This window comes from Armigeres subalbatus, chromosome 2 (genome assembly GCF_024139115.2).
Source record: "Armigeres subalbatus isolate Guangzhou_Male chromosome 2, GZ_Asu_2, whole genome shotgun sequence".
In the NCBI taxonomy this organism is placed as follows: Eukaryota; Metazoa; Arthropoda; class Insecta; order Diptera; family Culicidae; genus Armigeres; species Armigeres subalbatus.
This window is the reverse complement of record NC_085140.1, coordinates 298,821,715-298,842,858: the sequence shown is the minus strand read 5'-3', so window position 1 is coordinate 298,842,858 and position 21,144 is coordinate 298,821,715. Positions and strand designations below refer to the sequence as shown.

Below are 21,144 nucleotides of genomic sequence, written 5' to 3'. Positions count from 1 at the left end.
TTAATTTCCGGTAGTCTATAACAACACGCCATTTTTTCTTACCACTAGCATCAAGTTTCTTTGGAACAATCCATATTGGAGATGTCCAAGGAGAAATGGAATTTTGGATGATACCATCTGCCAGCATTTCGTTGATTTGTTTCTCGACTTCAGCTTTATGAATATGGGGGTACCTGTAGGTTTTTGTATGGACTGGAATGTCGTCCGTGGTCTTAATATGGTGTTGAATTGCAGAAGTGCAAGACAATTTTTCAGATTCTTCGTGGAAAATTCCGGAATTTTTGGAAAGGATTTTCAAGAGCGCAAGTCTCTCTTCTTGATTAAGATGCTGAAGTCTAATTCTGAGTTGGATATACGAGAAGTTTGTTGGGTTGGATTGGAATTAAAGTTATTAATTTCAGCAACATCATTCACTCCTGAGGTTTCTGCAGGCTTTGTCCAGTTAAAAGTAACAGATTCACCGAAATTTCTTATATATTTCTTTCGCAAAGCCGTTTTCAGCGTGATACAGGCCTGATGGAATTACGGCGTTACTTATTTTAATATCTTCGGATAGGTAGACATTGCCATTCTGCTGTGAGACTGGAATCCTTATAATTTCTGCTGAGTTTTCGGTAAGTGTGATTGGTCTTGCTTTGTAGCCGCGCGTCTTACCGCACGGCTAAGGAGGGCCCCATATGTTTTCTTCTTTTCTGCTATATGTTTTCTTGAACTGTTCGAAATGTTTAAGGCTCTACAATTTTGTTGTTTGTTTTTTGGAATAAAACTTGGCGAAATGAAGTTTTTGTTTGAACCACTGTCTATAAGAATTTTGGCATGTTTTCCAAACAGTTTTATAATGACATATGGAAGACCGTTAATAGCGTTCACGTCTGCGTGTCTGGAGGGAGGGGGATCTGAAAATTTACATCCGATTCCAATAATTCGTCTTCGGAGTGGCTTTCTTCCTCTGGTTCCTCCGGACTTTCGTGTTCTGCATCGTGATTATAAACTCTGTTCTGATTGGAACGCAATGATGGGTCAATTTCCATAGGGCTCACTTTTTGCCTATCAGACATCGGTCTTTGGAATCGTGTGCTATTATTTCTATTCTCTTGCTTAGGAAACGTTTTGCTGAAAATCTTACTACTATGACTCAGGATGTTATTTTGGTGTGTAAATTTCTTCGTTGTTTCTGCACACTGAAATCTGCACAAGAATGCGTATGCTGTTTCTAAATCATTCGGTTGCGCAGTTTGCGCGTATCCGAAGTATGGTTTTTGCAAACCATTGATAAATGCGGCTAAACATTCTTGCTCAATAAATTCATTAATCGCTTCCCAGTGGGTAGCGTATTTTGCGTTTTCTTTTGCCAATGATTTGATGTTCACCATCATTTCTTTAGCTTTCTTGTAATAGTTATGAAGAGAGTCCATCATCTTCATATTCCAGATTTGTGTCTGGTATGTGGCTATGGTATTTTTATCACCAAAGCTACCCAACAACACTGTTGCAGCCTCATCTAAAGTCTGAGGGTTGCCGTTGGAGCAGAGTGTGTCTCTGGCTTCTCCAATAATTTTGTTAATGATACACTGTTCGTATACCTGTAGCGTGTCCGTAGACACCAAATTTTTAAAGCGGTCCAAAGTCCTCTTGACAGTTTGGATCCAGGCTGTTGCCTGTTTTTTCTTGCCATCAAACGTGGGCAGAGATTTGATTGGATCAGGGATCCTGAAAATATCGAAAATATCACGGATTGGACACTAAATCACTGATAGTCTATTATTCGGAATATTTCTGCGCGTAGGGTTTTCCGTTTAGTTCACTTTACAATGTTCTGGTCACGGGTTGGACAATAAATCACTGAAAGTCTTTCACTCGGAATATTTCTACGCGACGGGTTTTTCCGTTTAATTCACTTTTCAATGTTCTAGTCATTCACTGCACTTGAAACGTGGGACGAGCCGTACGACTGCGCCAATTAAGTACGGACCTCTACAATTAGCTTTTTAAAAAAAGACATTTATTCACTTAACGGGAGAATTACATTACAATCAAGGTCCTGTCTGTTTTAAGTCTAAATTAGAACTGAGCTCTCTGAATAAAAATTGGTTAACTGTCCCTACTGTTCGATGGACTGATTAATTGCTGCGTAAGGCCTTTGGTGTCGTCGTCGTTGTTGCCACCTTGGTTCTGCTGCGTTTGAAGTCCAAGGTGCATTCGGGTCGCTGTGTTGCTAGGGTCGCTGTGGATGTCGGTCATTCACTTGCTGCGTCAGGAATACCAAGGCTATTTATTTGGTGCATCATGAATAGCGCATCCGGTGCTATAGTCGTTGATATCCATAATATCCAAACTTGATTTGATGCGTCAGGGATGGCGCATCCGGTATTGTTGTAGTCGATATCCAATAATGCCCATAACTATATATCTGGTATGACTCGTGATTCATGCGACGCCTTACGCTTAAACACTGCGAAAGCTCCGATCAACCTCCTTTAACACTAGGACTCATTCGTTTAGAAAATCGTTGTAACTAAATTTTCAAATGGTTATATCTCAGTCGTTATTCAAACGATTCTCTCAGGTTTTTCACCAATCTCTTAGCCATCTCTTCTAGTTTCTGGCCATTATAAAATATTGTGTCTAGTGGTGTTTTATTTTTTGCTAGATTTGTGGGAGTAATGCAACGGATTTAGAAAAAATGCAATTTTGGTGATAAACTCATATTTCATTACCGAAAATTATATCTATCCATCTAGTGATGTAAATGTTGACATAACATGAAAGACATCACCTGGAGGATTGGAACATATTTTGAGCATCCTTTTAATGCATACGGTGATAATTCGGTGCCTGATGATACCGCCTTATACTATATAGGGTGTATAGAACTACAGAAAGGTCGGCTCCGCAAAGTGTCACACACGACTGAGCCTACCAAATAAATGAACTGGTAAAAAAAACTGCAGAAAATATATCGTTGATATGTACGCAAATGAAGACTAATACTCGGAGGACATAATGAGGTTGATATCACGGCTGGAGATATCATGGAAGTTGTGGTTGATTCGGTAGACCATTTGATTCAAACTCCAGGACAACTCGGAGATCCTAGAACATCAAAGTTTATTATCATACATGTTTCTTGTTTAATTTACATTGTATTTAACAAGTACACAGAAGATAACATGCTTTTGCATATTTTCTGTAGTTTTATTACAGTGATGGTCGATTCCCGAGAGAATCGGTAAAAAGTTTTTATTCTCTCACCACTTGACACACACTATATAGCGTTATATAACAGGGCTGTTTTCCCGTTACTCTGGGATATGGATACTCTGAAGTAGTGCGTAACGGTGTCAATCCGGCCATATCGCTAGGCTCGGTACAACACTGAAGCTGACAATATGACGTCCCTAACGCCGAATCCCAAGGTGTCAGGCGACCCGTGACAAGGGGATGAATGGCCTGGGTGGGGAAATAATGAATCAGACACAGTAGTTGGTTTCTTACCCGCCGCTGCCGTATCCAGGCGCTACATGTCCATATCGTAAACGATTGGATTTGGATTTGGATTGGATTGGGATTGGATTTGGGTTTGGATTTGGGTTTGGATTGGATTGGTTTGGATTGGTTGGATTGGTTTGGATTGATTTGGATTGGTTTGGATTGGTTTGGATTGATTTGGATTGGATTTGGATTGGATTTGGATTGGATTTGGATTGGATTTGGATTGGATTTGGATTGGATTTGGATTGGATTTGGATTGGATTTGGATTGGATTTGGATTGGATTTGGATTGGATTTGGATTGGATTTGGGTTTGGATTGGATTTGGATTTGGATTGGATTTGGATTGGATTTGGATTGGATTTGGATTGGATTTGGATTGGATTTGGATTGGATTGGATTTGGATTTGGATTGGATTTGGATCTGAACCAAACCAACCAAATCCAACCAAACCAATCCAAACCAACCAATACAATCCAAACTATCCAAATCCAATCAAATTCAACTAAACCAATCAGATCCAGTCCAACCAAATCAAAAATTCATCCAACCAATCCAACCAATCCAAATCATCCAACCAACCAACCAGTCCAACCAACCAGTCCAATCAACCAACCAAACCAACTCCAACCAATCCAACCAATCCAGTCCAACCAACCAATCCAAACCAACCAAATCAGGTCAGTCCAACGTCAAATCCAACCAGTCCAATTCAACCAACCAGTCCAATTCAGTCCAGTCCAAATCCATCAACCAACCAGTCCAATCAAACCAATCCAATTCAATCCAAACCAGTCAAACAGTTCAACCAATCCAATCAGTCAACCAATCCAAATTCAGTCAAATCCAATTCAATCCAACCACCAGATCCACCAATTAACCAATCAATCCAGGTTCAGTCAAACCAGTCAATCAATTCAAATCAATCAGATCCAATCCAGTCAACCCAATCCAGTCAATCCAGTTCAATTCAGTCAAGTCAATTAACCAAATTCAGTCCAAATCATCCAATCAATTCCAATCTCCATTCAACAAACCATTCCAATTCAGTCCATCCGGTCCAATTCAGTCCAATCCAATCCAATTCAATTCAATTCAATTCCAATTCAATTCAATTCAACTAATCCAATCCATCAATCAATCCAATCCAAATTAATTGGATTTGGATTGAATTTGATTGGATTTGATTGATTTGGATTTGCATTGATTTGATTGAATTTGGATTGATTTGGATTGATTTGATTGATTTGGATTGATTTGGATTGATTTGGATTGATTTGATTGATTTGGATTGATTTGATTGATTTGAATTGAATTTGGATTGAATTTGGTTTGGATTTGGATTGATTTGGATTTGATTTGCATTGATTTGATTGATTTGATTGATTTGATTGGATTTGATGGGATTTGATTGAATTTGATTGGATTTGGATTGGATTTGGATTGATTTGGATTGATTTGGATTGATTTGATTGATTTGATTGGATTTGGATTGATTTGATTGGATTTGGATTGATTTGATTGATTTGGATTGTATTTGGATTGATTTGATTGATTTGATTTGGATTTGATTGATTTGTATTGATTGGATTTGGATTGGATTTGGATTAGATTTGGATTGGATTTGGATTGGGTTTGAATTGGATTTGGATTGGATTTGGATTGGATTTGGATTGGATTTAGATTGGATTTGGATTGGATTTGGATTGGATTTGGATTGGATTTGATCTGGATTTGGAATGGATTTGGATTGGATTGGATTTGGATTGGATTTTGATTGGATTTGGATTAGATTTGGATTGGATTTGGATTGGATTTGGATTGGATTTGGAATAGATTTGGATTGGATTTGGATTGGATTTGGATTGGATTTGGATTGGATTTGGAATTTGGATTGGATTTGGATTGAATTTAGATTGGATTTGGATTGGATTCGAATTGGATGTTGATTGGATTGGATTTGTATAGAATGTGGATTGGATTTGGGTTAGATTGGTTTAGGTAATGGTTTAGTAAATCAATAGTTTAAACAGAATTATCTGAGTTTAAGGACAGCGTCAATGCTTTAGAGCCACAGATAATAAATTCACGAATCTATGACAAAGGTCGAAAGACAAAAGGTCGAAAGACAAAAGGTCGAAAGACAAAAGGTCGAAAAGACAAAAGGTCGAAAGGACAAAGGTCGAAAAGACAAAACGTCGAAAGGGACAGAATGTCGAAAGGACAAAAGGTCGAAAGGCACAGAAGGTCAAACGGGACAAAAGGTCGAAAAGGACAAAAGGTCGAAAGGGACAAAAGGTCAAAAAGGACAAATTGTCTATCAAAAACAAGTTGATAACAAGTTGGTTGTATTCCAAAAGTATGTATGAAATGCATTTAACTTCAAGCAGAAATAACGCACTCATCTAATCAATCAAAGTGGAAGAATGATCAATTTTCAAAGAAGGAGTAATTACTATAAAGCAATATTATGAATATCTTAACAGTTCTGATAGAGATAAAAAAGATTTTTGATAAGAGATGAATAAATATTGTATTACGCAAGACAGAGTTGACCTATAAAAAATATGGCAAAATTGGCAAAAACATGCTCTTTTATTTTTCACTATTTTTAATAATTTAATAAAATTCATCCAATGAGTGCCAATACATGAATATCTAGGTTTTATGAATGTCACTTCGATCTGTCAAAATAGTACACACCGCAGCCACGCAGACGCACGCATTGAAATTTTTATTTGATCGAAGTGACATTTAGAAAACTCGAACATCCATCTATTAGTGGAACTCATTGAATGAATTTTATTTAATTGTTAAAATTGTAAAACAAAAGAGTAGAATTTTTGCTAACTGTGTAGGGGAACTCTGGTGCGAAATTTATTTTCACCGTTTCAGTTTCTTGTCAATTTCAAAATTTTGTCCCGTTAGACGTTTTGTGCTTTCGACCTTTTGTCCTTTTTGAAATTCTGTTCTTTTTGACCACTTGTCCCTTCGACTTTCTGTCTTTCGACCTTATGTCCTTTCGACCTTTTGACTTTCGAAATTTTGTCCCTAACCCTAAATTCACAGCTGTTATTGATATATAAAAAACTGCGCCAGTATGAAATAAAGAATACAACAAATTCATATTTTCGTATGACCAACTCCAAAAAAAAATTCCTAGCCGAAAATAAACAAAGAGTAGACACGATGTTGTTGTTGGTTTGCGTGGGAGTGTCATCGGATTGAACAAATCGACGTTTGAATCTTTGTTTACAAAATCACATACGTCCTTTTGAATAGGGCACTGCACGGACTACTTTGGTTCTTTCTCGCCTCAAAGAAATTAGAAAACAACAAGGCCAGTAAACGTCAAAGCACGTCAAAGTTTATGAGGAACGAAAGAGAAAGAGATGTTTCCGCGCAGTGCCCTATAAGTACCCAAGATTTGTTGGTTACATTAATGAATAAAGTGGAACGTATTTCTTATGGTAAAAGGCAAATCGGAAGACGGATTTGCTTAGCTACGCCTCTAAGGTATAGGCCTTTTCACGAGACGTTTAAAATCAGCTGGTTTTATCGTCAATTGACAGTTCTTCTATGAAACTGACAGCTTCGGACTTGCGGGCCTGTTCAGCGGTTGTAAACAAGTGCAGTCTCGGCAGTGTCACATGAAAAGGCCTATTATTAATCTATAAGTAAAAACAAAAACAATGTCAAAAATCCCGGGAGCACGAACGAGCCGATGCCATTTTAGATCCCTTTGGGTTTGTCAGTCTTCCAAAAACAACAACCTCCCACCACCCACCGCCATCATTAACCTGATGATTGCTTACCACCCCTCCCAACCCATGCATTACCATCATCGACCGTAAAAAACTTCATAGTACCATCAGCTTTAGTCGCAGCATTTTGTGGGCAGGTGTACGAGACGTTCTTTCACATTGCGAGTAGATCTCGACGTGCTTGGAGCAAGGGAAGTCATTAATTTAGGTCAAATTAGTGTGTGTTGAATAATAGTTTTTAAACGGTGCCCACGCAAAGTTTGCGCGATTCGGTTCATAATGTCGTTCAAGAAGGATCTGGTCCTGCTGGTGAAGCCCTACTACTGGGTTAACATTCTGATGAGCCTGTCATACATCGTGGCCAAGCGAGCGCCCATGATTTGCAACTATTTATGGACATATCTGTTCAACCAGGCTGATCAATGCGAGCTGGATGGGCGCGAGACGGAGATCCTATTCTTCCTGCTGATTGTGGTTATGATCCGGACCAGGAAAACCGGAAGTGTCACTATGATAAATTATTTGACGTCCAGTTTTATGTACACAAAGTTGGCAAATCTCGGATTGTGGTTCTACAGTGACATCCGTCTGGGGCTAATCTATGGGGTGTTGTTCATTCTAGTTGCGCTAATTCTGCCAGAACCAACCTACAGTGGACCGGAAAATGTCACTTATTTCCGTTTAGAAAACGGCCTCGAAGACGAAATGGAGAAGGACAAGCGGGTCAACTGGATAGTCACTTTCTACACGGTGTGGAATCCGGCTTGCGTTAATTTTGCTCCTATTTTCGCGGAATTGTCATCGGAATATAACTTGCCCAACCTGCGGTTCGGAAAGGTAGATATCGGCAGATTTCCAAATCTGGGGAAGAAGTACCACGTCTCGGATAGTTCCCTCAGTCGTCAGCTTCCATCGGTTGTGCTGTTCCGGAATGGAAAGGAGGTGGCTCGGCGGCCGTATGCCGACGCCAAGGGCAAGTTGGTTAAATTCTTTTTCTCCGCGGATAATGTGAAAGCTGCCTTTGATTTGAACAACCTCTACAAGGAGTGCAAGGAGAATCCCATCAAGGGCGCCAAGGCAATTACGGCCAGCCAGAAGAAAAAGAACTAAACTTGAAATGTTGGTTCTTCCAGAAGTGCTTTTTTTATTTATTCATTACTGTGGCCAAATCGCTCGTTGGCCATCTTTGAGCAAAAAGTTTGCTGTGAACAATTTGAATAAGCATTTAATTCTATTCTAAACAAAGCATTAATTTATCACTGGATCTGCCCATACTATTTTCCTATCTTCCTTTTTATTGCTCTACAGTAGGTAGTTTATCAGCGTTATCGAAATCGAATCCAAAAATTCATTAGCCTAAGATAGAAACAACCCTGTCCAGCGTCATCACTTCATTAGGTTTAGTAGAGACACGCCGTTCTCCGATCGTGATGTAACTTCGAGCGAAATCGCCAGCAGCTTGAAGTGCTAATTGCATTGAGTGAAGATATCGAAACGTAAAACCGCTTCAATCCTAACTGATAAGCAGTATGATAGTCATTTTCGTATGTATTTTGTTGTCAGCAGTGTTGTTGGTCATTGAAGAATCGCGGATTTGAAAATTTTATAAAAAGGTAGTCCATCGTTTATTGTATTAAGTTTTTTATGTTAGTTTTGTTTTAGTTTTAAGGAGCTGAATAGTCATCATGGGTAGAGAATCTTGAAGAAGTCAGAAAACAAAAGTCAATAAATTTAATGATATTCAAGTAACAGTTATTTTTTTTTTATTCATTTCACATGTTCCTTGCGTGATTAAAATTAGGAACCTATACCATTAATGTACGTCTCGAATGACTTAAGAATTCTCGCTTAACTTTTCAAAAGGTCCTAAGTAACATTTTTTTCATGATTTAATTTGAGTAGTGCAATCAAAAGCTTTCATATTGGTCTGTTGACTGCACTATTTAAATAAATTCATGAATTAAATGTTACTTAGGACCTTTTGAAAAGTTAAGCGAGAATTGTCGATTTCGACACGTCTCACGTTAGACGACCATGTAATTTAAATGGGAGGTATCGATAATTCTTACGAATCGAAACACCTCACCTCATACGAGTCACATAAAAGCACATATATTTTTATTTATTATCAGACTAAGGCGGGAGTGGCCTGTGCTGCACATAAAAGTCTTCTCCATTCAGCTCGGTCCATGGCTGCACTTCGCCAACCACGCAAATCGTCCTCAACCTGATCGATCCACCTTGCCCGCTGTGCACCTCGCCTTCTTGTTCCCGTCGGATCGTTGTCGAGAACCATTTTCACCGGATTACTGTCCGACATTCTGGCTACGTGCCCGGCCCACCGCAGTCTTCCGATTTTCGCGGTGTGAACGATGGATGGTTCTCCCAACAGCTGATGCAACTCGTGGTTCATTCGCCTCTTCCACGTACCGTCCGCCATCTGCACCCCACCATAGATGGTATACAGCACTTTCCTTTCGAAAACTCCCAGTGCGCGTTGGTCCTCCACGAGCATCGTCCAGGTCTCGTGTCCGTAGAGGACTACCGGTCTAATGAGCGTTTTGTAGATCGTCAGTTTGGTACGGCGGCGAACTCTATTCGATCGGAGCGTCTTGCGGAGTCCAAAGTATGTACGATTTCCAGCCACTATGCGTCTCCGAATTTCTCTGCTGGTATCATTTTCGGCAGTCACCAGTGAGCCCAAGTACACAAATTCTTCTACCACCTCGATTTCGTCACCACCTATGCAAACTCGCGGTGGGTGGCTCACATTGTCTTCTCTTGAACCTCTTCCTATCATGTATTTCGTCTTCGACGTGTTGGTGACTAGTCCAATCCGTTTAGCTTCGCTTTTCAGTCTGATGTAGGCTTCCTCCATCCTCTCAAAGTTACGTGCCATGATATCAATGTCGTCGGCGAAACCAAATAACTGGACGGACTTCGTGAAAATCGTACCACTCGTGTCAATCCCTGCCCTTCGTATTACTCCCTCCAAAGCGATGTTGAATAGCAGACACGAAAGACCATCACCTTGCCGTAACCCTCTACGCGTTTCGAAGGGAATCGAGAATGCCCCTGAAACTCGAACTACGCACATCGCCTTGATCAACCGTATCAGTTTATCCGGAAATCCGTTTTCGTGCATTAGCTGCCATAGCTGGTCCCGATCGATTGTATCATATGCGGCTTTGAAGTCGATAAATAGATGATGTGTGGGCACGTTGTATTCGCGGCATTTCAGCAATACCTGACGTATGGCGAACACCTGGTCTGTGGTAGAGCGTTCACCCATAAACCCCACCTGGTACTGCCCCACGACCTCTCTTGCAATTGGTGTTAGTCGGCGGGATGAAATTTGGGAGAGTACCTTGTAGGCGGCCTTGTAGTACCAGCTTTTCGCCTTTTTTGTAGATGAGACACACGACACCTTCCATCCACTCCTGCGGCAGAACCTCATCCTCCCAAACCTTGGTAATCACCCAGTTCAGCGCTCTAGCCAGTGCTTCACCACCGTGTTTAAACAGCTCTCCTGGTAGTTGGTCAACTCCAGTGGCTTTGTTGTTTTTCAGCCGGCCGATCTCCTCCTGGATTTCCTGGAGATTCGGAGCCGGAAGTCGCATGTCCTGCGCGCGTGCTCCTAGGTTCATTACCATACCGCCACCGTTGTCTGCCATATCGCCATTCAGGTGCTCTTCGTAGTGCTGCCTCCACCGTTGGATCACCTCACGCTCGTTTGTAAGAAGGTTCCCGTTTATGTCCCTACACATATCGGGCTGTGGCACGTGGCCCTTACGTGAACGGTTCAACTTCTCATAGAACTTTCGTGCGTTATTAGCGCGGTACAGTTCCTCTCGATCTTCCTGCTGGCGCTTTTTCCTCCGGAAAATCGAGTTTTGTCTGTTCCGCGCCCGTTTGTATTGTGCCTCGTTCGCCCTCGTGTGGTGTAGCAGCAATCTCGCCCATGCTGCATACTTCTCCTCAATTAACAGCTCACATTCGCCGTCATACCAGTCGTTTCTATGATCCGGAGCCATCATGCCTAGTGCAGCGGTTGCGGTGCTTCCAATGGCAGATCGAATATTTCTTCAATTCATCTTCAAGAGTAGATGCGCCTAGCTGCTCTTCCGTTGGGAGTGCCACTTCCAGCTGCTGCGCGTAGTCTTGGGCTAGTCTATCGTTTTGTAGGCGCAAAATGTTCAGCCGCGGCGGACGACTCCGATGCGTGTTGATCACCGTCGAGAGTTTTGAGCACAGACATACTGCAACGAGGTAGTGGTCGGTTTCAATATTCGCACTGCGGGTAGTGCGTACGTTCGCGATGTCGGAGAAGAATTCACCGTCGATTAGAACGTGGTCGATTTGGTTTTCGTTACTTGATTAGGTGATTTCCGATTAGAACGTGGTCGATTTGGTTTTTCGTTACTTGATTAGGTGATTTCCATGTGGCCTTGTGGATATTCTTGCGGGGAAGAAAGTGCTACGGACTACCATTCCGCGGGAGGCTGCAAAGTTTATGGATCGTTGGCCGTTGTCGTTCGATACGGTATGCAGACTATCCGGTCCGATGACCGGTCTATACATTTCCTCCCTTCCTACCTGAGCGTTCATGTCACCTATGACGATTTTGACGTCCCGCAGTGGGCATCCATCGTATGTCTGCTCCAGCAGCGCATAGAACGCTTCTTTCTCGTCGTCGGATCTCCCTTCGTGTGAGCAGTGCACGTTGATGATGCTATAGTTGAAGAAACGGCCTTCTATCCTCAGCTTGCACATTCTTGCGTTGATTGGATGCCACCCAATCACGCGTTGGCGCATCTTTCCCAGCACTATGAAGCCGGTTCCCAGCTATTTGGTGGTGCCACAGCTTTGGTAGAAGGTAGCCGCTCAATGCCCGCTTTTCCACACTTTCTGTCCTGTCCAGCAGATTTCCTGCAGCGCTACGACATCAAAGTTGCGGGAATGTAATTCATCGTAGATTATCCTGTCGCAACCTGCGAAGCCTAGCGACTTGCAGTTCCATGTTCCAAGCTTCCAATCGTGATCCTTTATTCGTCGCTTAGGTCTTTGCCGATTATATCGAGTAGCATTATCTCTTATATTGTTCGTAATTATTGGTTTTCCAGGCGGCTTATTGGGCCTGCGCAAACCTCCTGTCTCGTCGGAGGGCCGTCGTGTCAGGGCTGTTTAGCGTCCCACCTAACACCAGGACTTGGGCTTGTGTGCTTTGAGCGGCACACGGTCGCTTTGGTGGGGCCTACTTGCGGATACATGCAGCTTTTTATAGAGGTTTAACAGGGCCCACTGTCAAACCCCACCACATCCTAGGCAAGCCCCACAACTTGCAGATGGCCTGGGGAGGGATCGTCAATCCCTTGGACATAGTCCCATAGTATTGAGTATTGACATAGTATTGAGTACAGTGCCTTTGAAAACGCGAGATTTTGGATTCCGTGAGGAGTGTCCTTAAAGCATCAGGACAAAAAATAGTGGTTGGATTTTATATAACTTGTTTCAAAAACTTTGAAAAAATCAAGAAAAGTTTTCAGGATAAAAATATTACCCTCAATAGTAAAAAAGTCAAAATCGGAACAGATCCTTAAACTAGAGGTCAAAAACTATGATCTAACGGCTTAACATCCGAAGTACATTCCTTTGCATAGTAGTTGCCTTTAAACATAGACACTCAACTATCTGTAAGGCAAACGTCCGCATTTTTTATAAAATCGAATTACAAATCCACACTTCACAGGGCTTTCGATAAGGACCATAGAAGATCACCATTACTTACAGATTATCATATCAAGGTATAGATTTTTATTGAATGTTCGTCTGCGTTTGTTTTTTTACTTAGCCGCGGTATTTTTTTCTGGCTTCAAATTACATTTTTCATATGGTGTCAAACTAAAATTTATAAATATCCTAAATTTTTTGCAGCACATTGTCCCTCCCAAGCAAAAACTGCTTGCACAATTCTATTCCGATATACGGTCTACTTTGAAGAAACTTATTAAATTTTCCTTTTTTTTTGCACTTTGTAAAAATTGATTCTACATCCATTGTTGCTAATACAATTTCAGTCGGTAAAACTTAAAACGAAAAAAAAATCATAAGCAAAACAAGCATTCTTAGCTATAGTACGCTTCCTCTATCATTAATAAGTCATTTCGAACTATTTTCTTTCGGCGAAATAAAGAGATAACAAGTTTCATAAACAAACCACTGCGGTTGTGCTGATTGAACGCGTTGTATTTTTAATTCAGTGATTCTTCCCCTTCAGTGATCCAGTTAAGTTTAAGTGGGGGCGATTCTCTCGTTTTGTTTTTTCGTCATCGCTTTGTTATCAGACCTTGAGCTTGAGCCGTTTGATTCTTGGTCTGAAAAGAGTAACATCCATAATCAAAATGCATCGTGGCCTGATGAGTGATTTTTTTTTCGAATGGAATACTGAGACTAACACACTATTCGATATTAACGGAATGGATGCGTTTAAGCGATTCTTTTGGCTAGAAATGTTAATCAAATGATGGTAATGTATTCAATACATATCGAGAAGACTTCGGTAATGTTGCATAGGTTAGCTGCTGTATTAGCAAATCTTCTCGATGCGTATTCTATGATAAGAGTGATTCATGTCCAAGCGTGAATTCATTAAATTCATGTAGATCTTCTAATCGATCGTGACTCTGATCGTTTTAAGGCTATCGAAAACAAAGCCATTATACAAAGTACGTTAAAACAGAGAGATGCTCCTGTTTAAATATCTCCCTCTAATTTTTTTTATGCGTGTTAGGTACTCTTTGAACTGGATAGACAGCGATATTTTGTTGCGCCACACATTAAAACACGCACGTGCTCACAACTTATTTTACTTTTTTTGATTCCTTCTTCTTGGTTTCCTTTTTCGTCTTGGTAGTTTCCTCGCCGGAGGACTTTTCAGATTTTTTGGTTTCCTTAGGTTTTTCCTCCGGATGGTCCTCGTACCTGTAATTTAATATGTTTAGTCAAGTAGGTACATTTTCGGAAATTTGGTTATCATGGGTAGAAAAATAACTTCAATTGTATCATCAAATTAATTAATACTTGTAATTTTCAACTTGTAGTACTTACGCAAACAGCTTCTTGATGTCGCCCTTCAACAAAGCCAACAGCAGTGGAGTGCCAAGACATGCAGGAACCAAGTAGAGCAGCGCCGGTTGAGCGTGCTTGAATACATGCATCACGAAAATCGTGGCCAACAGTCCGAAAAAGTACGCCGTAAATGTGGCGTAGAAGTACAGATTGCTCTTTCGCTTAAGACTGTTATCGAATCGCAGCAGCAGGGCGATAAAGATGCCCGGAATGACAATGTCGCCCAGTCCCAGCACGGCAAAGTTCGATGCAGCCAGTCCGTTTGAAATCAAATCCTGTGGGAACACCAACTTGATGGGAGCTTCGAACGATTTTGCCACCGTGACCATCACATTTGTTCCGAAGACCCAAAAGATATCGTATACGAAAAGTCCACTCAGCAGGATGCATCCGGTCACGATGTTGTTCAAATGCAGCAGCTCCACTCCATTGACGGCGAATGCCAATCCAAGCAAATTGTTGGCCACCCAATGTTTCTTCAGCAGATACCACACTCCGATGATCAATGAGATGATGAAGCACACAATGTCATGGGTCGTGAACTTGTAGTCGATTAGATAAGACTTCTTATCGTCCTTGACCCCCTCTGTAGGCCCTTGACTGAAAGACAAGTGGTAAGGAATCTTCGGAATCGATGCCGGAATCAGAGAACCGATCACCGGGCTGAGCAAATGGGCCAAAGCCATCACGCCAAGGAAGAAGAAATAACCAGTCAGTAGGAAGTTGATATTATCTTTGGAGAAGATCTTGAAGAACATGTACAATCCGAAGAGTGCACAGGAAGCCATAATCGGGAACATCATCGCGTCCTTCGAGGTCATTGTGTCGGGCTTTTCTCCAGTCTTTAGAAATGTGGTCTACAAAATAGAAAGTTTCAGTATAGAACCCTCCCTTGTAGCGCACCCCTCTTGGAAAACACATACCGTCTGTTCCTTATGGTGCTTAACAGATCGGATCGAACCGAAGAAAATAGGCAGCATCGCCATCACGACCAACGTTCCGTACGCCAAGGCCATCCCCTCGGGAGTTGAGGGCACCTTGGCAGTGCCATTGATAGCTGCCTCGTTGGCGCTTTCGGTGAGATTCTCCTGCACCTGCTGGACGATTTCCTCCACGACGTCGGCCATTCTCGGCTGTCTTGCAAACTGAAACCTCTATCCGGAACGGAGGCAGTAAACAACAAGGACTCGAATGGAACTAACCTTCCCAGTTCGAAGATTCGAATGGCCACAATTTGCCGTCTTCGTGTTATAGTTTCAGTCGTTCCAACGCGGAAAATCACAGCCACAGAGAAAGGGAATAATTTGTTTGCACTTCTGAAACGCACAGCACTTTCGAACCGAGCGAAGAATACGCGTCCGCTGGTCGTTCGTCGTTTTCTGACTGCGTGTCAACCAAATTTGCCAGATAACACAAAACGATGACAGTGCGGATGAAAGCTGTCAATCTGGCTGGTGAATATGATCTAAAATCAAAGTACTTCAGTTTGAAAGGTACAGTTAATTGACTTTGACATTTTCCCGGGATTTTATGACGTAGGACTACGTCTCTCTTTAGGATTTGGTCCGATTCGCGAATAAAAATCAGAAATTAAACAGTGACAGTTCGAAATTATGAAGTCCACCGATCATAAGAATGTCTGGTGCTACCCAGCAAGACCAACAAAACATTATATCAAAAATGGTTCAACATCTGTCAAAAGTAATCTTGCTCTGCGAGCAGGGCTATTTGCAAACGAATCACATACAGTGGTTGGTTTCCTATAGGCCGGGTATCCAGCTTTCCACGCTCGGTAATGGCGGCTTGTCGGTGTGTATGTAAAAATCAATCAGTCACTGTACTTTTTGACACTAGCTGGAGGAAAACTCACTGGCGAAAAGGCCTTTTTTCCCTTCCCCTCACCCAGAAACGCCAGTGAGCGTGGAAAGCTGGATACCCGAGGTATACCCGCCGCTGGCGTATCCCGGCACTAACGTTTATGTAAAAATAGCCAGCATGAGTTAACCACCTGACGTTTGTATGGCGAAAGACATCTAACCACAGAGAACAGACGTTGAAGTTCCACTCGCCATGTTGTGATAACTTTTTACTGTTCATTTTGAAGTTACTTTGGAATGTCGCCGGTATCCCGTACATAATCAGCGCTAGCGTCATAAAAAAATGCCACTGTGCGCTACCCGGATAAAAAATATCATTAAAATATCATAAATTTTAATGTTACAACACCATTTAAAACATAATTTTTACCATTGAATATAATGGAATTTTGACAATAAAATCACATGAGAAATCAAGACAAAATTTTCAAAACGACTTATCTGCTTTTGTAAACAAAGATTCAAACGACGATTTGCCAAATCTGATAGCTCTCCCACGTGAACTAACACTATCAATAGGTAGGTGAAGGTTTCCGCTACCTGTTGATGGTGTTGGTTTGCGTGGGAGAGCTATCAGATTCGTCAAATCGTCGTTTGAATCTTTGTTTACAAAAGCAGATAAGTCGTTTTGAAAATTTTGTCTTGAAATAATGGTTTTCCACGATAAAATGAATGGTAAATGGGACTTTTACAATTAAAAAGGGGGGTTGTTATGTATCTTTACAATAAAAAAATCGAAAATTTTCCATACAAAATTCGGAGCAAAACAATTGATTTTACGGTTCTTCAATGGGATGATTTCGAGCGACAAAACAATAGAAAACATTGTGTTTTAAATGTTTTCAATTACTGCTTCTATTGTTTTACAATAGAAATACAGCAGGATTTAGAATACATTATACTCCAATATTACAATAAAAATACAATACAATTAATTGTTTTACATATCATTTTATTTTCCTCCGGTTGTTTAGCATATCTTTAGACGAATCCAGCGCACTACTTCCAAAGTTAAGTGGGTTGCCTGTATCTGGAGAAAAATCCAACATCGGTTTAAAAAGTGTACTATTATGCATCTCGAGATAAAATAGATTACTGCGGTTTCCTGCTGGTTGCTTCTCAGGTAATCGCAACGGTCACTAAACACAACAGAGTCAATGAAAATCTCACCCACCGTATGCACTTGCCATGATAAACACTCTTCATGTACTTAGTGACTCCGGTTGCCTCTCACTAATACAATCGAACACTGCTGTCATTTCGCGAAAAGCACGTGGTTTTGTTTTGAGCGGGAAAATTCTGCCTATCTTTTAACACGGCGGCTATCTTGACGTTTACCTTCGCAGTCGAGCCTGCGAGTGTAAGACCGCCGCAGCACTCTAGAAAAAGATAAGCGCGACAATAACTTTGTTCCGAATAGATATAAACCTGTGAAAAATGTAAATTATAAAAGAATGTCAGTTTTATTAGAAAAAATACGTCGAGAAGAAAAGAAAAAATTACCTGCATCAGTTCTTATTATATCCCGTTGGTGAGATTGGCCAATGGTAGCCACTGAACGATCTTCAATCAGTGACCAGCAAGCAGCAGTATTTTATTTATCATAAGCTTCATTTCTGTAAAGGAACAAGGATACATGTTACCAGGCATGTCATCAGGTACTATGATGATAAAATTTTCATTTATTTTTTGTTCGGGATGAACCACTGCGCTCATTATGTACATTGAACTTTTGTAGTATAAGATTACGATTACCGGTGGTGAGTATAAGCCGTTTGTCAGCGCAGTATCATTACTTAACACTTTACCGGTCGCTATTGACTGTTTCCTTGATAACAAAACGCGCCGACCATTTTTTAAGCACCTTCAAAATCGTCGCCAACTTCATTATTCTAAAACTGTGTTAGTTTTATTAGTAAATCATGTTAATCTGCATGAAAATCGGGCCCAATTTTGGGAATAAATGTGATTATTGAGTTTGCAAAATTTTGTTCACAGTTGATTTGACAGATCTTATGGTCATTTCTGCTGGCGACGATTTTGGCGTCAATTTGCTTTGCGACGATTTCAAATCGTCGCGGCCGATAAGGTGGGAAATTGATAATACTAAACGCGCTGCTAAAACAGTAGCGCAGCTGACAGGTGACCAAATTGACCAAATAACAGCGCTACTATTTGATGCACTATCAAACGTCGAACGTCACCGATACGGAATGCAGCCACCGAAATGATAACCGAAAATACCGAAAATAGTGACCGATGCGAAAAAGAGTGACTAATCTAAAATGACAGTACAGTGAGAGTGATCAAAATACTCGCGCCCAGTAATGATGCTCTACCCAAGTAACCATGGAGCTATATATACTTGCAAATAATACAGCCATTAAAGTTGACTTAAAGTGGAAAAAGGCCCTTTTACGACCAAATTAATGCCTTATTACTTTGACATGTTGAAATAAAACATATGTAATGCATCGGTGCATTCGTAACGCTGAACTAGTGTATCGTTGCTTGACAGGCGATGAATAAATGCATCTTTACATCGGTGAAACCGATCTAATGCAATTAGCATTTAATATGCTGATCTGTGATTGATTACATGCATGAATTAATGCTTGGTGGTTACTTGGGTAACGCGCTTCAACACTTTAGATACTCACCACGGTACAGCAGCCATAGTGATCTACCGCTTTCCCAGCAGCAGAAACTGCAATGAAAAAAACACTTTCTGCACCATACAGTTTCATTATTTTCATCTCTTCACTAATTATAAACAAAACTGTACACGGTCAAATGAATCCAGCCATTCTCCAAGTAAAATTATAAGCAAAAGTTTTTGTTCCCTTTCATTTTTTTGAAATCAAATTTTTATTGCAAAACATTTCTAGACCTGCAACAAGACCTGCAATATGAAAATATATACTTGAGAACCGGTATAACATTTTATTTATTTAACAAACATAGCTATTGTAATTTTATTGTTTTCAATTGTTATTTCATCAATATAGTAAATCCATGAAATATTCCAAAATTATATTAATTCAATAACATTAGACGGATTTCCAGATCATCCAAACCGAATACTTTTTAAAACTGTTTAGTTTTTGGATGAGCAATACTAAACATAAGGGAACAATAAATATATAATAGAATATATCGGAAACATTTAAATATATTGTGATTTTAATGTACGTACAATAAAGATCTTTTACAACCGTGAACATTTTACAATAAGCATACAATAGTTTGTATTGTTTGCCACACAATCTATTGTATTTCAATGGGTTATGTCATACAAGTTACTGTAAATTTTTATCCGGGTAGTGTCATTATGCATGCAAGAGCATACCAGCGCCATCGTGTTGCCAAAATGAGATTGTGAGTTGCAATGTCGACGTCGATGACGTTGAGGTTCGGTGTGTTTGTTTACACATGTTTTGCAAGAAATTTTGTTCGAGCCTCCATGTCTGTTCTCTGTGATCTAATGTAAGTTTTCTCGTTCCAATAACAGGAACTTTTTACGAAAATCTAATTGGTACCAATTATGTAGGTACACGTCTACGCCTACCAAATAAATATTTTTTTCGATTAAGAGCACCTCCACGGGAGTCCCCATCTGGGTCCCTATCGCTATTTCCGGGCCCCTGATAGGGACCCACTTTTACACCGGAGGTATCTAAACGAGAATGTAAAATAAGAACGCAACTCAAAATTAGCCGTGAGTCTCCAAATTTAGCGCACCATACTGGTTTGCTAAATTTCTAAACAGGGTTGCTATTTTGTGAAGCGTCACTTTGGTATTGATGAAAAATTGCAGAAAATCTGTTTTTTTTTTCAGAACAATTTTGAAGTAAATTAAAAGCACGAAAAATATTTGTTAGGCGTACACTCAAATTTATCGAATGATAATTCTGGATTGCTTTGAGAATAGGTCGTATGTGCAAAAGAGAGATTCTCTTTGATCACGCTCTCTTTCGGTAATATTTCGGCTAGTTTTGCATGCTTTACTACATTTCCACTTCAGCATGATAGACAAAACTATTGTCTTTGAATTTCTGCCAAGAAATTCGAAGTGAACTTTTGTATAGTTTCGTAATAATCGAAAGAGAATAGATCCAAAGAGAGACTCTCTTTTGCACATACGACCTATTTTCAAAGCACTAGAATTTTTATGTGCAAGACTCGCATAGAAGTTCTAAACTAGTTTCATATTCCATTTCAAGTGCGACTTATACAAAATATATGCGATTGTAATGGATACGATTAAGTTATTACATGCTGCACATTGAATTGCAGTCTTGACATAAAACGAATTGGGAAAAAGCAACGGAGCTTAGAACCGAACGAAATTGAAGAAAACCTCCTGAAAAGATAATACCAATTTAAATGTAAGTCAAATTATGCTCAAAACAATTATTCCAAATGGTACATGACTAAAGATTCGATTCTTGCAGCCTAGAACCTGATGCTGCAGCATAAACAATTTAACGAAAAATTATGCGGCACCCAGCAACAGTATATTCATCCCCCGTAAATGGACATTGTCTGGAGAAATAAACTGCTAGCACGAATGTTGAATTTGTGCGCGAAGGAGCCCGAAAATATGGGGGATCTATTCCGTCGGTCGAGGAGATGTATTCGCTATTCTTAACATGCAATAACTTCGGTCATCCACCAGCATTTCACGGAAGCGGTAGCACAAGTAGGTCCTGGATTTCACATGCAGGGAATGAATCGACTAACTGTCGAGTCCGACTGCCTCCGTCGCGGTATTGTTATTTTGCATATGAGGCTCTACGGATAGTCAACAATACGGCTACTACTGGATTGGGTTTGCCATATTGGAAGATAGTGCTTATAAATGAATTATAATCTTTGTGAAT

At 40.5% G+C, this 21,144-nt stretch overlaps 2 protein-coding genes and 1 long non-coding RNA gene across 4 annotated transcripts; 1 reads left to right on the top strand and 2 right to left on the bottom strand.

The window, feature by feature from the left end:
- Nucleotides 1-7,317: 7,317 nt before the first annotated feature.
- Nucleotides 7,318-9,005, top strand: LOC134216599 (thioredoxin-related transmembrane protein 2 homolog). Its single transcript, XM_062695465.1, has one exon. It carries the CDS (start codon nt 7,536-7,538, stop codon nt 8,364-8,366), a length of 831 nt encoding a protein of 276 aa, XP_062551449.1. The 5' UTR covers nt 7,318-7,535; the 3' UTR covers nt 8,367-9,005.
- Nucleotides 9,006-13,040: 4,035 nt separating this feature from the next.
- Nucleotides 13,041-15,798, bottom strand: LOC134212468 (minor histocompatibility antigen H13). 2 transcript variants are annotated; one of them, XM_062690366.1, is made up of 4 exons: nt 15,308-15,798; nt 14,364-15,241; nt 14,126-14,237; nt 13,041-13,630 (listed from the first exon to the last, which is right to left on the bottom strand). In XM_062690366.1, exons 1-4 carry the CDS (start codon nt 15,509-15,511, stop codon nt 13,583-13,585), a joined length of 1,242 nt encoding a protein of 413 aa, XP_062546350.1. In that variant the 5' UTR covers nt 15,512-15,798; the 3' UTR covers nt 13,041-13,582. The 2 variants fall into 2 exon arrangements, with proteins under 2 accessions (XP_062546350.1, XP_062546351.1); XM_062690367.1 differs by having other exon boundaries at nt 13,041-14,237; nt 15,308-15,797.
- A 1,319-nt stretch (nt 15,799-17,117) lies between these two features.
- LOC134216598 (uncharacterized) lies at nt 17,118-19,154 on the bottom strand. Its single transcript, XR_009980736.1, has 3 exons — nt 18,922-19,154; nt 17,765-17,877; nt 17,118-17,291 (listed from the first exon to the last, which is right to left on the bottom strand). It is a non-coding gene; the product is annotated as an uncharacterized LOC134216598 (long non-coding RNA).
- Between the last annotated feature and the right edge of the window lie 1,990 nt (nt 19,155-21,144).